Source organism: Agrilus planipennis, unplaced genomic scaffold (assembly GCF_000699045.2).
Source record: "Agrilus planipennis isolate EAB-ADULT unplaced genomic scaffold, Apla_2.0 scaffold5, whole genome shotgun sequence".
NCBI lineage: Eukaryota > Metazoa > Arthropoda > Insecta > Coleoptera > Buprestidae > Agrilus > Agrilus planipennis.
The window spans coordinates 497,762-514,852 of record NW_020442468.1 but is presented as its reverse complement, the minus strand read 5'-3'; the positions used below and the strand labels follow the sequence as shown (position 1 = coordinate 514,852).

General features: G+C 33.9%; 2 protein-coding genes and 1 long non-coding RNA gene across 4 annotated transcripts in view; 1 reads left to right on the top strand and 2 right to left on the bottom strand.

Annotated features, from left to right (window-relative positions):
* The window catches only part of LOC108734859, a 23,167-nt gene extending 18,159 nt beyond the window's left edge, over positions 1-5,008 (bottom strand). Inside the window, exons 1-2 of one of the 2 annotated variants that reach the window (XM_018466575.1) lie at positions 4,620-5,008; positions 2,651-2,717 (exon numbers count right to left, since the gene is read on the bottom strand). In XM_018466575.1, coding sequence (XP_018322077.1) covers positions 2,651-2,717; positions 4,620-4,649 — 97 coding nt within the window. In that variant the 5' untranslated portion in view covers positions 4,650-5,008. The remainder of the gene's footprint in view (positions 1-2,650; positions 2,718-4,619) is intronic. The other variant, XM_018466581.1, reaches the window with a different exon arrangement.
* LOC108734972 lies at positions 473-1,610 on the top strand. The gene is made up of 3 exons (XR_001937489.1): positions 473-903; positions 964-1,270; positions 1,338-1,610. It is a non-coding gene; the product is annotated as an uncharacterized LOC108734972 (long non-coding RNA).
* A 2,878-nt stretch (positions 5,009-7,886) lies between the features above and the next one.
* On the bottom strand, positions 7,887-16,329 carry LOC108734889 (succinate dehydrogenase [ubiquinone] flavoprotein subunit, mitochondrial). The gene is made up of 7 exons (XM_018466635.1): positions 16,154-16,329; positions 15,555-15,807; positions 11,780-12,201; positions 10,672-10,975; positions 9,348-9,547; positions 9,028-9,225; positions 7,887-8,692 (listed from the first exon to the last, which is right to left on the bottom strand). The coding sequence occupies exons 1-7, from the start codon at positions 16,205-16,207 to the stop codon at positions 8,156-8,158; spliced, it is 1,968 nt and encodes a 655-aa protein (XP_018322137.1). The 5' UTR covers positions 16,208-16,329; the 3' UTR covers positions 7,887-8,155.
* Positions 16,330-17,091: the final 762 nt, after the last annotated feature.

Sequence of the window (17,091 nt, the reverse complement as noted above, 5' to 3'; positions counted from 1 at the left end):
CTATTACAATTAAATTTGTAATACCAACTAAAATACCTAGTAAATTTATTTCTGCTGGGATTTTATTTTTACAAATTCAGGTCCAAATTGTAATTTTTATTATTTTCGCTTACGAAGCAACGGGCTAGTGGGATAAATTGTAAATATTGCTTTAATATTTAGATAAATTTTCGTTTTTTATTTTCTTTGTGCCGTTGTTGCTTTCAAATTATACCTCGGTCAGAGTTTGTGTGTCGTTGGTCATTTTACTAATTGATTGTTAACTATTATTGTATATTAATTAATATTTGTGTTATTCCATATTACTTTAAACAATTTCTAAGAAAAATTCGCCACATTTTCTTATTATTTGAACCAATTAACTAACAATAAGAAGTTATTAAACATTATTAAATAGTTTTATGAAATGTTAAAACTTTTATTTTAAACTACTACTTTCGATTCACGTATGCACAACAATTACTTACATTATAATACAGATTGAGAAATAGCAGTAGGTAATATAAATTAATAAACGTATATGGGCAATCCAAGTTTCTTCACAACGCCTGTCACGTACGCTCACATTATTTTAACTAAAAACACAATATTGCTGAACATTGTTTTTAATTCAAGACATGTTTTGGAGAAAAACATCATCACCTCTGCACATTCTGTTCAAGGTTGATAGAATTTTGTTGAACAACGAACACACGATACAAGATAGTACTACAACAATCATAATACCATCACCTAGGTATTTGAGTACCTACATACACATAAAAGCATTTTGGTATCTTCTTGTTATATCACACCTTAATTACTCAATTAGTTAACAATTAAACCATTTTTTGTAATGCAGATTAAGGTTGATACTATGTACCATAATAAAGTTCAGTATTCAAAACATCATATTACATCACGGTATTTCTAATTACTTTTTTTAATGAATAATCCGCACTTCTAATCACTATTTATTTATAGCATGATTTAATTTATATGGAATAAATGGAACATTAAGAACAACTTTAAATGGAATATCTTCTTTTATCCAAAAAAGAAGCTACTTCAAAGTGATTGGTGCGTAATCCCAACTAATATTATAAATGCGAATGTGACTTTGTTTGTTACTATTTCACGCCTTAATTACTCAACCTAACATCATAAAATTTCACACATACATTATCAGGAGTACAGAAAAGGACATGGGGTACCCTTTATCCAGAAAAAATATACTATTCCTGAGGGATATAAAGATTATTTTCATGTGGCCGTCGATGATTTTTGACAGGTATTTAGGACTTCAACACGAACGACGCCGAGGGTAAAATCTAATCTACTACAATTTTTCTTTTTAGTATGTACTCTGATGACTTTTCGTTAATATAAATTCCTCCTACATGTACAGCTAAAACAATTAGCTAACAAAAGCAAGATATAAAAGAGAACGTAATATGTTAGGACTCTAAAAACCTTTCCTGCATTATAATGACCTTTCATGAAGGAATAGTAAAAATTGGCAAAATAGGAGGGACGCTGCAGTTCAGCGTTACGGTCCTATTACGAAGGGGTCAAAATTTGCGTTACCGAACGATTTTAAAACCGGGAACTGCACCTTAACGTAATATGAATTATTATTGGAAACTAGGAAATCTTTCTTTTGTGAATTGAAGCCCAAAAGGTTTACAATTCATGTAGGGCTATCAACTGTAGTACATTCCAAAGGACATCTTGCGTTTGAAGTTTGTTGTCCTGGGTCCTGTTGAGATATTTTGCAGGACATAAAATGCCACGGACTTTGCCATGAGGTTAGCACAAATTTTGTAAATAAAAATATGTTTGACTTCAAAATTTGGTCCAGTATCCTGCATTTATTATTTATTATTTATTTTTCTAGTCTTGAAAATTTAAATATTAAGTTGGCAGCCCTAAATACACGCGTTACACTATGAAATTGAATGGAAGGAAGAGGTCAGGCCAGATGCTAGGCGTTGCGAACCTCTTACATGGCGGGAGGGGGTTCAAAAATCAGTTTTAGGGGTGAATTGCGAACTTAATTTACAAAAATGGTATTTAAAGATTAGGCTGCACTAAATTTTGATTTAATACAGATTTTTGAAGTTTGAGGAAATTCATAGCAAAGCTAAGTAGTAAAAAAAAAATGAATACGATTTTACATGAGTATAAGCGCAACGTGATAGCAATGTGACATTTGGATATGCATATAAATTGAGTGTAGATAACGTAGTCTCATAAATAATACTAACTCTTATTTATTAAGTTCGTTTAACATGACATACCCTGTAAGTATAAAACGTAATACGAAAAAAGAAAACAAAAATTCTATTCTAAATTGGAGTGTCAATTCTTTGCTTTACTTATGGCAGATAGACGTTTATTACCCATTGTTCAATTGTTCAAAATCAGAGAAAAACACCGGTTGTTAGTTGATTAGTGTATTCAGATAATTAACAAAACCTCTAGAGTTTACCAAAAATGGAAAATAGGAATTGCGAAATAACTCTTTGTGTTAGTAGCAAAGTTCCACAACGGATTATGCATTATTCTTATTATACACTACATGTACGTACAAAAAAATGCTGTTACGTAAGAATCATACAATGCACGATTACTACAACAAGATGCTAAGATGCACTTATTAGAGTGTTACCTAGAATATCATTTTCTAAGGTATTTCCGACTATTGTTTCTTCGATAATGTGTTGATGTCTGTTTTTCTAAAACAGAAAATGTATTCTAAAACTAAAATCTATTGTTGTAACAAAGTCGAAGTTAATTAATAACAATTATTTTTTCATTTTCTTTGAAAGTTCAAAGGAAAATTTATAGACCGTCCAGAAAATATTTGATAAATAATCTTTTATTAATGTTACTATAGTTCTGATTTCATAAAATCGCGACTGTTTCCTGTGGAAATTATTAAAAAATAGAATTTAATCAAACACTAAGGAGAAAAGTTATTGCTGTTTGTCTGGCTTCAAATTTTATTTAATGAAAATTTACGATATTAAATAGTACCTACTTACCTACACAATTATTTTGCATTAATACGGCATACGAAACAAAAATCACTATTTAGGAAAATTAATAAAAAATGGCAAAGTTAAAAATAAAAAACAGAATTGTCCAGGAATAATTGTTATGATAACCTGTAGATCTTGCTCTAAATATTACGTAGGACATACCGGCAGAAATTTTAAAAAGCGAATGCAAGAACATAGAAATAGTTACGTATAAAACAATTCTTAGTCCAAAATTTTGGACATCTAATGGTATAAAGGATTGTGATGATTTTATATTAAGATTATTAACAAATAATACCTATTGAATGCAAATTATTATAAGGGAGAACCACTATTATTTAAATATTTCCAGTAGATTTATGAGTAATTCGTTTTATTAATGTTTTAGTTATTTTTATAGACTGTACAATAAATTCTTATTCAAATGTTGCACATTCTAGTCGTTATAGTATCTGATAAAATGCGTTTTTTTATATGCCAAAACCCATCTCGGAACTGCGAAACCTTGAAGGACATATTTTGCTTTTTCTCTACCGTTATCCTTATAGAAGTAAACTGATTCATTGTTAAAGAATGACCAATAGGTTTTCTGAATACCGTGTGTATTTTAAAGGATGACAAGTAATTTCAAAAATGTCGATAACCGTTTGAGGCAAACTTACAGAAAACAAGGACTATTATGCATTTAACAGGATTCCAAATATTAGGGCGAGTAACAAAGCCATTTAGAAAACTCCTTAGCGCCCTTTATGTATCGATTATCATCATGTTTCTATGTGAATATTTCTTCAACAATTAAATTTATCGACAATTTTCTTTGCCTCAAACGTAAGCAAGTAGAAAAATCACGCGATTCTTTTTGTATTGAAAATTGCTCAAAACTACTTAAAAAAAAACTTAACATTATACATTGTTATTTCTTGATAAAGATGCAGTTATTTTTAAAAAAATAATTTGTTTATGTTTTGCAAAACATTAATTTTGAATTTATCCTGCTGTATTTCTACATTGTACATAATAATTGTCAGAGCTGTTTTAGGAAAATCCCGTGGGAGTCTTTTAGCGAGCGTTTCTAAAAATCGTTAATGAATATTTAACATTGCGCTAACTTGGCGGTGTATCTATTAAACAACAATTTCATAACAGCATTATGTCCCACGCGATTTTAAATAAAATTATCTAACCACTAGAAAATAATGCGCCTTTTCGTAATTTAAAGACTGATAAGGAAGAAATTAAAATATATAATTAAAATATCGAATCAAATTCAAAAATAAATTTTCAAATATGGCTTAATGTTTTTCCAGTCATTTAATATTAAAAGAAAATGAAAAGATGGTCTGTTAGAAACGATTGAATAGCGTGTTAAACATGAATATGTTTCTATTTATATTTGTGAATTAATTAAGGCCAAATGAGCAATTAAAAATTCGCAGATGAAACTATTTTACCACAATAATTCAAATGTGACGGAACACGTTGCAAAATAACCAATGTTTTTGATATCTATGAAAATGAAAATGAAAATTGTCCAGCCGGAGCGAGGTGGACTCTCTTAATTTATCGCAAATCCTTAAAAAATATATCGAGACTCACCCTCTTCCATTGAAGTTTCAGCCATGACATTTGTTTGGTTATACGTATTTCCAAGGCAACCGGTGACAGTAGTAATAATAATTATGATATAAACAACAACAAATCCTCACTCACACTACAGTAGGTAAACCGGGAATTCCGAACTAATAGGTACCAAGAGTGCTAACAATAAAAATCTTCACTAACTTTCGTCAAGATCACAAAAGCTTTTAATTGTTCTTATTTAACATTCCTGATGTCAAGCAGAGAGCAGGTAAAAGCATTTTACGATTACGGACTAGCACCACAGTTCGTCCCGTGCGTTTGTATTTTGTAGGCTGTCGTGGTCGAGGAGGTCGAAGAAGTCAGTAGTCGGTGCAACAAATGTAATAATAGTAGGAAGGCCGTTCGCTACCTGCTGAAGCGCAGCGAACAACACACTCCTCGGAGGCGTGCAGTACAATTTTTAATTAGTCCAGAAGATAAATTTGGATAATAAGATGGAACATCCGGGGTTAAAAATAATTCCACTTTCGACGAGACAGTGAGGAAACACATAAACGTTAACGAAACACACGGAAAGCGAGCACTTTGAAGTAGATGATAAATGTCAACTTGACGTTAAAAACTTGAATTTAACATAACGAAAAAAATCACTCCTGCTTTCTTTTTTCTTTTATCGGGCATAATAAAGGAAATATCTTTTTACGGGCGCTGTATTACTCTTAAAAAAAAATAGACGCATTAAAAGTATGTCTATTTTTGTTTTTATGAAAAAGTACTTTTCACCCTTGACTTCGTCCTCCTGAATCATTTTTTGCTTGTTTGTAATAAATACAATTGTTATTTGTAACACAAGCATGCAATTAAAATTAAAACTAGTTCAGATCACTCCCGACAACTTCTTTTTCATGTCTGTGAAGTCCAATCGCAATTGGTTCAAAAGTTTAAAAGTTTAACCCGTACAGACACACATACAGACCAAAATTTTGTTAAGAGTCGTTTCTACAAAACAGCATTGCAAGTATAAATAATAAAAAAGTCGAAATAAGGACGTAGCTACAGTAGAATCCGGATGGGCCCATGTATTGAATATTCTCTCATGTGTTGATCTGTTGGCTCACTCTATCGAACGACATGGCCTAGAGGTTTAAACTTTAACCCATTGTATCGTTTAGCAATGGGGAGGACACTGGTTCGATTCCGGGTCCATCTGCTTTGGTCCAAGTTTTGTCCTGATTCTCTTGAATCACTTAGCCAAATGATAGGGCATGCATTAAAACTCCACATATAAATGATCTTTCACCCTTTTCTGTCTGAATTTCGACCACCACCACCTACTCATTCCCGCGATTTATAAAATGAGGCGAAAGAGGGTCTTCCGGCCCACCCTTCCACGAAGCCCGGAGGAACATCCCACCCGCCAGCATTAGTAGTTGGCTGGAATGAAATATCTAAAAGTTTCTTTTTGGCCTACGCTAAATATTAACTTCACACCCTCATAAAACGTAGAATTTAAATTTTTAATGATATCGTAATATCTGTAGTTTGTCCAAATCCGATTGTGAGTTAGACTACGAATTAACCACAATCATTTTCAGAATGCATTAATACGCTTTTGAATATGAGTTCTAATCCATCTTCAGTTGAACTCTATCTCCGTTATATCCAAAAATGTAAATAACTCCTTCGCAATTCCATGATACCTTCTGGAGTAGAACACTGTGGTATAACCATCTTTTGATGCATCATCTACTATGAAAATTTGAAGTTGTCATAAAGTGATATTGCTTATTTGATTGAACATTTCTCATAAAACAAGGCAATTTTATTTTCAATTCTATATTTAACTTGGAACAGCAAGAAGAGCTAGTTAGAGACATATTAGTAGCAGAAACAACAGTTAAGAGGAGAAGACACATACTTAGATTAGATTTTACCATTCACATATATTTAAGGATATGGGATGTTCTAGTGTTAGGGAAATGCGAAGATTAGCTCAGGATAGGAAAAAGTAAAGATGCGTCTTAGGTCTGACGACCTTATGATGATGATGTTTGTACAAGAAAATCAAATGGATTTCTGTGGAAGTGAACTTATCAAAACACCGAAACCATAAAATTCCAAACGTGTTTCAACACCCTCAATTAGGGATAGCTTTAATGTTTTATTTATAACTTGTTGGATGCGTTTTGCGTATCAGAATAGTTCTAATACACCAGTAAAACTGTGCGATAGCAGTTTAAAATGCTTCGAAACAATTGTAAATAATTGTAACGCTATCAATGTTTTCTAATACATCTTTCAAGAGAATTTTCCCTTTATATTAAGTAAAAAATATTTAATCCTATCGTCATATGAACTGGTAGAAATTCTCCATTTATAATGAATGGTATTTTTATTTTCAGGCTGAATCCTGTTTTGGCACCAACCAGTAAGTTTGGTCCTGATTTTTGACAACACCAAAAACTACGGCATGGTAAGTGATTTTTAATTTACACGCAAAAATTTACTTCCACAAAAATCGTGATATCTTATCACTTTTGATGTTGACAATATTTAACATGAGTTTGCAATCATCTGAAAATAATGTGAAAACCGCATCCAATTTCACAATTAATTGTTCCTCATGGGCCTACAGAATTCAAAAGGCTTATTTTCGTGTTTCTTGGCCCTCACTCAAGAGGGCTTGTAATAGATTACATCCTTCAGGAGGAAGGAAGTACTAACACTATTTTTGATGTCTTTTTTCAAGTTCGTTTTTATCTTTCAAGTCTAAATTTTAAATTACTTTTCATTTCTAAATCTAATCTTAGTAATTTTAATTCATTTTTCATTAAATTTAGTTGTCATTAAATTCTATTTTAATTTTATTCGTCAAAAAAGTCTAAAACCATCAATAAAATTACCTTTATGCATATTGGCTTCTTCTACCTTCCGGCGTCCATTTGATTCGTTTCATGGTGAGTCATTGATAAAATGGATGCTGTAGAATATTTGCATAGAATGAAAAGAATATTTACAAATGATACTGTAAAAAAAATTTATTAAAAAAAAACAGAAATTTTCGGAAAAACTTTATTTTACATTGATGAAGAAAACAAATAAAATAAATAAAAGCATACAGCCGTTAATTCAGTCTATGGCCTGAATACTACAGCCAAATCCGACGCGACATGTTGTTGTTTAAAAAATCTACTTGGGGCGTATAAATTGGACACATACATATATCAATATTTATATTATTCCTAGCAGGAAAGGAGGAAAAATTGTGATGTTTTTTCTTTATTGGTGTTAATTTGCCCATAACTAGTGCACACGTCAGACTTGCGCCAAAATAAGAAAAATTTAAAATACTTGTTCGATTACAGTAATAAATTACCTTGTGCTAAATTGATATATTTTTAGATAAATCATTTAACATTCAAAACGAAAAATCGCTTTCTTCGAATAATTAATTGACTCTTCCGTAAGCCTTCTTTTTTATTTACAAAAAAATAATACGCAGATTATAATAACAACAACAAATTATTATTATTATTATTGTTATTAAATCTTTAATACGACCTAATTGCGGGTGGTACAGTTGCGCATTCCTTTTGGTCTAACGTTTCATCGATCACGGGCCTAAATTTTATATCGACTTTCCCCGTTCCGATATCGACCGTTGTAAGGGTGTGCTTCCTCCAATGTTGCTCCATTGGTTTCTTCGTTTGTCCCTCCAACGGTTTTTTATAATCGTACTCGTCCACTCTGTCCTTGAAGTCTTCTCTGGCGTGAGCTCCACGAGATTCCTTTCGATTTTCGGCGCCCGTGATCGTTTGGACGGCGCATATCATCAGATTCTGGAGCTCGAGCGTTTCCACCAGGTCTGTATTCCAAATGAGACTGCGATCGGTGATCTTAAGGTCAAGCATTTGCCTATAAAGATCATGCATCTTCTTAATACCCTCCTGCATTACGTCTGCTGTTCTAAACACGGCTGCATGCGCCTGCATGGTTTTCTGCATGTCCAAGCGTAACGCGGCTGTTGGAATTGACCCGTTGAGGTTACGTACCCAGTCGATATTGCTGACCGACGATTCTCCAGCATTCTAAAATGGTTAGTTATGAATGTAAAACGATGTTTCCTAAACACCAAAAGCGAAAGAAATTCCTAGCTTTAGTCTTTATGCGCTTATTTCAATATAACATTTGGCTTAGCCCTCCGGAAGAAGTGTTTTTGCATGACGCTTGGGTCAAGTGAGGTTATCCTGAATCATTTTTCAGCTCCACTTTCTACGCCTCCACCTGTTCACCCTCACCTCAAAATTTTTGTTTTGATGTTCTACAAGGTCACCCCTCCCCCCCGTACTCACCTTTTGTGCCCTCCCCACCGACCGTGGACCCCATTTTGAAAAAAGAGTTTCTAGATAAAAGATGTACTTACGTCTTTAATATCTGAAATCGGTTCTCCCGGTTTGTTTTCTTCGGCTATCGTTTTGGCACAAGCCCTACCAAAAACGACCAGATCTAGCAATGAATTAGCACCTAATCTGTTAGCCCCATGGACACTGGAAGATGCAGCTTCTCCGCAAGCGTATAATCCTTTGACCACCTTGTCCTCTCCACTAAAGTTATTCAATACCTGAATGTCAAAATTACATTGACGTTACAAAGAATATCGTTTGTTGCGTTTCCAACGTATTATTTATTAAGTTTGCTTACTGGGTTAGTCTAGGGTTAGTCTGGACGATTATTAAAATTTACCTGACCCTTAAAGTTTGTTGGTACGCCTCCCATGTTATAATGTACAGTTGGAATTACAGGTATGGGTTCTCTCGTCACGTCGACGCCAGCGAAAATCTTCGCTGACTCCGAAATACCTGGTAATCTAGAGTGCAACTGCTCTGCCGGTAAATGATGTAACTGTAAGAAGACGTGGTCTTTTTCGGGACCAACTCCTCTACCTAAAATACGATTCTAACGATAAACACATATTTACATACGATAGTTTTTAAAAATTCGCGATGACTACGAACGAAACTCCTTGACGCGAAAGAAAAGTCAGAGACCGTGAGATTTGTTTCGTATGAACGTCAAGAATCGTATGATTTTAAATAGATAACATTGATATTAAAGACCGATTAAGTTGTTACCTAAACCGTTAAACGTTGATCGCGATTTCAATTTAATCAAATCTCAACAGCACATCACAGAGAGTCTCGATAAATCAGTAATCAAAACGAAGATAAGCATGCAATATCCAGTTATAGCAGAATATCGACATGTAGGTACTGATATTTGTTGTAAGCTGAAGTATTTCAAATTTTAAAGGACCTTAATAAGGTCCAATGTGGTAAGAGGAATGTATATATCAAAAAGAAAGAAATGTCTAGTTCCTATTACCCAAGCAAAGTACACCAGAGCGATAAACCCTTATAACGTCTCCGTTTAAGCCATCATTAGTATACATATAACGACGAAATATAACGTATTTCCTTGCAGCGGTCAATGCGATTTTAATGGCGTAAATTTGACAGTTTATAACTTTTTAAATCGGATATAACGATGTCTTGGTGGTCTGAGATAATTAGAAATTAGGATGTTTTAAATATGTGTGGCATATCTCACTGTAAGCCAGTTATTTTTTCGATTGCCTACATTTACGTAAACATATTATCAGCAACATTCTGTAGCCGATATTAAATAAAAATGTTATCATTTTTAGACCAAACATGATGCAAGTAACCTCACATTAGGTCAATAGTTTGTGTATATATATAAGTTAGAAGATTAGTTGCTTATTAATTATTATCTGGACTGACCACACGCAGACGAAGTTTCATTGAAATATTTAGACTAGCATGTATCTAAGCTGTTTAACATTAGGAAGTGAGTTGTTTGTTAATTATCTAGACTTTTTAACCACATGCATTTAATTGAATTATTTACTCTAACAAGTATCTAAACTTTTGAACTTGACCTTCTCCATTACAGAGCGAACGCAATAAATAGATTCAAGTTCAAAATGATAATTTATTTTGTAATTGCTTTCCCTTCATTTTGTTCTTGCTAAAAATTAAAAACCTACCTTCTCTGATTTCGATGGTCATGGCTCTTGACACGACATCTCTGGAAGCCAAGTCCTTGGCAACTGGAGCGTATCTTTCCATGAATCGTTCGCCCTGAGAATTAATAAGGAAGCCACCCTCTCCACGGCACCCTTCGGTGATAAGGCAGCCAGCACCATAGATACCCGTAGGATGGAATTGTACGAATTCTAAGTCTTGACTTTGGAGACCTGCCCTAGCCACCATACCACCACCATCGCCAGTACATGTATGGGCAGATGTGCATGAAAAATACGCTCTTCCGAAACCACCGGTCGCTATCACCTGCACTTGGACAGATAAAAATCATGCATTTATTATTTTATTTAGGGATGATTCTTGTTCTGGCTGAATCTGGTTGCGACATTCGTTGGCTTTTATTTTTTTGAAACGTTATTAATAATTTCGAAATATCGAAAAGGTATTTCAACAAATTTTAAGTCAAAATGATTACCTGTGGATACATACGAATTTAAGGGTTTAAAACTTTATAAAGATTTTACATTGTACTCGATTTAATGTCAATTTCATTTCATTGGCATTTAAACCAGACAAAATTATGTTTACTGCTTTAAGGATAGTCACATAATCTTCCAGGATTATTGATTTGTTGCAGTATAGTTGGGACGTTTTAAATTGGCGTAGTCTGTAATAAAACTGTCGTAGTTACTTTTTTCTTTCAACTTACTAACTAGACTAGAGCAGTTGCTGTCTGAACGTCTATTTTTACTCATGACAGACGTTTTATGGGGAATACCGTAAACATAGAAAAGAGATGCCAGGTAGGAATTGCAGCGGACACTAATAAAGAAAAATGGATAACATTATACCAAGACCAGGCAGTTATAAAGCCGATCCTGGTCATTTCGGTACCTATGCAAATATTATTCAGTTATCTCTTTTCACATTGTCTGTACTACCCATGAAGCATTTCCTAACTTAACAAGGGTGTGTTCAAAACGAAGCAAATTACTAGAATCACAACTGAAAGCAATTTTAATCGTCCCAACTATTATTAGTATTTTCTTTCGTTTATCTATTGTGCTTCATAATAAATCAGTAGGTAACTATTATCCAAAAAGCAATTACCGTATTTTTCGCTTTGAATCTGTGTATGGTACCGTCTTCCATGGAGAGTGCCATAACTCCTTTACATTCTCCATGTTCGATAATTAAGTCTGTGGCAAAGTATTCGATAAAATAGTTGCAGTCGTACTTTAGTGATTGACCATACAGGGTGTGCAAAAGGCTGTGACCGGTTCGATCGGCTACTGCGCAACATCTATGCGCTTGACCGCCTTTGCCAAATTTTAAAGATTGTCCGCCAAACGCGCGCTGATAGATTTTGCCGTCTGTTGTGCGCGAAAACGGCATACCATAATTTTCCAGTTCTATTACGGCTCTGGGAGCTTCTCGCGTCATATAATGGATGGCGTCCTGGTCTCCAAGCCAATCGGAACCTTTTACCGTGTCGTACATGTGCCATTGCCACATGTCGTCTTCCATATTACCTGAAATGTAAATTCAACTAAGCAATTTTTATTCATTTTCTCTTATTCTTTCACTGTCGATATTAAATGGAATCAAGCAATAAGTTTATGAGTTTTAGCATTTCCATTTTCAAGATAGTGTTCCAAATGATTTTGGAATCGTTACATTAATGTTCAGAGTTTTCCAATTTTTTACTAGATTGTGATTATTCCAACTCGTGATGGCGAATTTAGCTCCTCTATATGTTGTAGTAATCTCTACATCTTAAAGCTACGAAGCAAGTATTTTCAAGAAACCTCATGCATCCTTAATCCCAATGATCAATATAAGAGCAAAGGTTTCATGGCCGGAATCCATAGTAGAATGAAGATTCGGTCTATAGGGTCGTGGTCTAAGTGAACTATTCTGTCCCGACGTTTCGTCAGCTACTGCGGCTGACATCCTCAGTGGTAGTGCTGCGTTGACAACGTGAACGTAGGTTATATCTTTATATCTCCAGACGACTTCCCAAGTCGCTGTCGAGACTTCGAGATATAATCTACGTTCACGTTGTCAACGCAGCACTACCACTGAGGATGTCAGCCGCAGTAGCTGACAAAACGTCTGGACAGAATAGTTCACTTAGACCACGGCCCTATAGACCGAATCTTCTTTCTACCCATGATCAATGTCATGAATAAAACTTTCAATTCGTTAATAACGATAAAATTGATGTTTGTATTGCCACCTGTAAATCCTTGCACAACGAAAAATAGTTCTGCTCTGTCCACGCGTCAAAAAAAAAATCCAAAAGGATGAAATGAAGTTTACAATGAGTATCAACAAAATGGGCGACAATTCTGTAGTACTCTTTTATATTGAAAGATAGCCAACCATTTATGGTGAAGGACAGTTAAATTGCATTTCGTTAGAAAATATTTAAGGGTATTCTGTGCCGCCTCAAATAATATTTTCGTTGTTGAAGACATACGACCCTATATGATGATAGCGATGTAGAGGGATTTTTAATAGCATTCTACCCTGTTTTCCTCGATAATTTGGGTATCAGCGGCAGGAAAGCTGAGGAAGCAGTGCTGTTATTGAAAGTTGATGAAAATACCGTGGACATTGGAAAGATTTAGAGAACAAAGGTATTATGGAAATTGATAATGAAAAGGAAGAATACGACGATAGGACATCTTCTGAGACATGAAGACGTCCTGGACTGGATTACTGTTCGGAAACAGTTAAGGATGTATTATATTAAGGCTATGTTTTTGGATAATGCGAAGATTGACTCAAGACAGTAAGGAGTGATGGTGAAATACATAGCTCTTTATTACCTTCCTTATCCTGTTGTGTGATGTTATTGGAAGAAATGAAAATGAAAATACCACGAAATTAAAAGGTTAGAAGTGAGGAGATATTACAAAGGGTAGGAAAACAAAGGCGATATGGATGTTGATATTGAAAAAAGAAGATAGGATGGTAGGGCACCTTCTGGAGCATGAAGCTTACTGTGGATCTGCCGTTTGGGATAATACGAAGATTGACTCAAGATAGGTAGCAGTGGAGGTGTATATCCAACCATTCTTCCCTATTTTCCAAAGCAATTGGGAGAGTAAAGCTGAAAAAGCTTTTGAAGATGAAGTGTTATCATTGGATGATGAAAATATTGTGGATAGAAAAGATTAAAAAGGAGGAAGTATTGGAAAGTGTAAGAGAACAAAGGCACTGTGGAAGGTTATAATGTGAAGGAGAGGCAAAATGGCAGGACACCTTCTGAGGCATAAAAAACACCAAGATTACATTACTGTTCGCAAATGGTTAAAAATTTGTGATGTTCCAGTTTTCGGAAAATGCCAAGATTGACTCAGGATGGGAAGCAGTGGGGATGCATTTTTAACAATTCTTTGAGCATATGACATCCCTATAAGATTATGATGATGACGTACATGGCTCTTTGTATTTTCCCTGTCTATTTTCCTCGACAATCTGTCTACCAGGGAGAGGAATGCTGGGATAGTTCCGGAAGATGAAGTGTTATTAGAAGATGTTGAAAATACCGTAGATAGAAAAGATTATAAGTGAGGAACTATTGGAAAAAGGATAGAAGAACAAAGGTGCTGTGGAAATGGTTGAGAATGTGGGATGTTTCAGTTTTCGGAAACCATCAAGATTTGCTGAGGATAGGATGGAGTTGAGGTGCGTAACTAACCAGTCTTCCGAATTTTGATCTTAAAGGATGCTGATGATACATGTTTCTTTCATACCTTCGTTATCTTCAACGCATTGCACCCTGTATGTTTTGATGGGTACGTTAGTCATTTAGGAAGTTAGTCTGTCAGTATGAAAATGCACACTGAGAAACCGTATCTATCATTTGACTTTGACTTGAATATTATATAGAAGTATAACGCTATACGCTTTACTGTTTGCTATTAATTCGAACTGGATACTTCCAACCATACCTGAGAAAAAAATTGTTGAGGAGCAACAAAGTGCCGCTGTATGGATTCCGTTTTAACATTTCGAAATACGGAATCCTAGAAATCGGAACATACCTACTTTTTAATATTCCAAATTCTGTAAACAAAATGGAAATGTAGAATTGATTTGAATGTTTTGGACGATTTCAAAACGACCAACATTAACAATGAAGTTACCGATAGATTTAAATATTTAGAAAGTAATTTAAATTTGTTGCCGACGGTAATAATAAAAACGTAGTTTCGTCGTCATTAAACACTAGCAATGAATAATTATTGGATGTACCGGTATAGTCTAATGTCTAATAGATAGTTATACGTATAAAGCCTTTACATTAATGTAAAATTACAAAATGCATACCTTCCTACGTTATTAGTAATATATGTTTATAGAAGAATCGGGTTTAATTCTATTGTTTATTACTTTCGTGATAACTTTGCAGTCAGTTGTAAGGCATACTGATAAGAAGTATTGTTTACGTAGGTACTTCATAAAAATACATGAATGTACTACATAAAAAAAATGTAAATTTCGTAAAAATAATAAAACATTCGAACTTCTGGAACTCGATTTTCTCCAAATCGAATAATTTTTTTTATTCTTTGATATATATCTATTCCAAATCCTTTATCTCGAATTTCTCCGTTTTTCTAACTCGAATTCGAGTCCAAATGAACACACAACTCAATAAATTAATTAATTACTTTACTTTATTTTCATTTAATTCCATAATTCTGAATAGGTAAACCTAATTAATTAATCTTTTATAAAACAATACTGCACTCTTTAAAAATATCACAAAAGCAAAAACAATAATTAAAAATATTCTTTCGGTTTTATACAAAAGGCACCTATTTGGTTAGTAGGATGCTTCATGAAGTTACGCCATCGAAAAATGTTTTACCTAAGGCAGCATTAATTCCTCCTTGTGCAGCCACGGTATGCGACCTGGTCGGGAACAACTTTGTGACAACAGCTGTTTTGAATCCTTCGGCCACCAGGCCAAAAGCAGCCCTAAGACCTGCCCCTCCGGCGCCAACAACAACAGCGTCATACGTATGATCTACCACGCGATAAACTTTCGAAATACCTTCCGATACTTTGGCATCTCTTCTATCTACAGAAATATGAACACCTCTACTTATCACAGCTGAACCCTAAAAATTTTTTTTTTTGAAAGTTATGAATTTAACACTTACAAATAGGTGTATTTCATCTTCACAAGAACTTGGAAAGCGCAAGTAAATTCGAAAAAATTTTTAGAATATAATTTGGACGATATTCACCCCCTTAAAGAACCGTGAAGTATTTCACCCCTGTATAAAATGTAATATATTTCTGTTAAAGGTTTCAGAAATTTTTGTGTGTAGTTTTATGCGAAACAGAATGTGTAGAAAATTAATTTTGCCGTTTCTTTTCAGGAAACCGCATTTTTAGTTATGTAACATACAAATAAACAACGCGTTATTATTCGTTAAAAAATGAACATCAGAGTTTACTTACTTTAGACAACACATTCTTTGATAAAAAACAATTTACTTTCAACAAACTCGACATTTTTTCAAAACATTAACACGCTTATTTTACTATATAGACAACGGCAAGTTCACTTTTTGCAACCACAAGTACGCTGTTGCTGTCTGCTTTCCCACTATGCTTATTTCCTTTCTTTATCGTTACTGATTTCATTTTCCAAGCAGTGTGGCCAACGATCGAATCAGAATCATTGCGCTGTGCTTTCCTTTAGTCCTGCTCTAGCTTTAATGGCTTTTGTCAACACAAGATGGCAGCTACTATTCCATTGGTTTTTAAAATGAAAACAGTCACCATCTTGTTTTTCAAAAGGGAAAAACCCTTTCTTGTGCTTCAGTTATTACTTTGGATAATGATATTTAACAATTAAGCAATTATTAAAAGACTTGTTACCATTTTCGTTAACTTGTTGGGCTTTTTTTGTGTAATACATGTGTATTTTCGCATATTTTAATTAAACCCTTAGATAAGATGGCGGCTGATGATACGGACGCAGACAATAACCTCTTCATACTACTTTTTCTTTAAGTATCCAATTATTTCAAACAGTATTACACTTTTTAGTTATGTATCTCATATTAATTTATATTATAATAGCAATTATTAGTTAATTGAAAAATTAAAAATATTATAAGTATTATAGTTGATTAAAATATATCTTATTTCAGCTTCTAACATTATTGAAATATTTGAAAAGTGTATTACTACTGTTGTTTAGTTCATAATTTTGTAGGAATTCCCTTCAATACGACTCAGATTGTTTATAACTAAGAAATAATAACGTTTTCGGTGATATTAAACTTTATTAACAAACATTTAAAAAAATATACATGTATTTTGTAATTAAGAGTACCTACCTACATAAAAACTACAAAGCTAAAGTTGATAACCACGCCGAGGAGTATGTC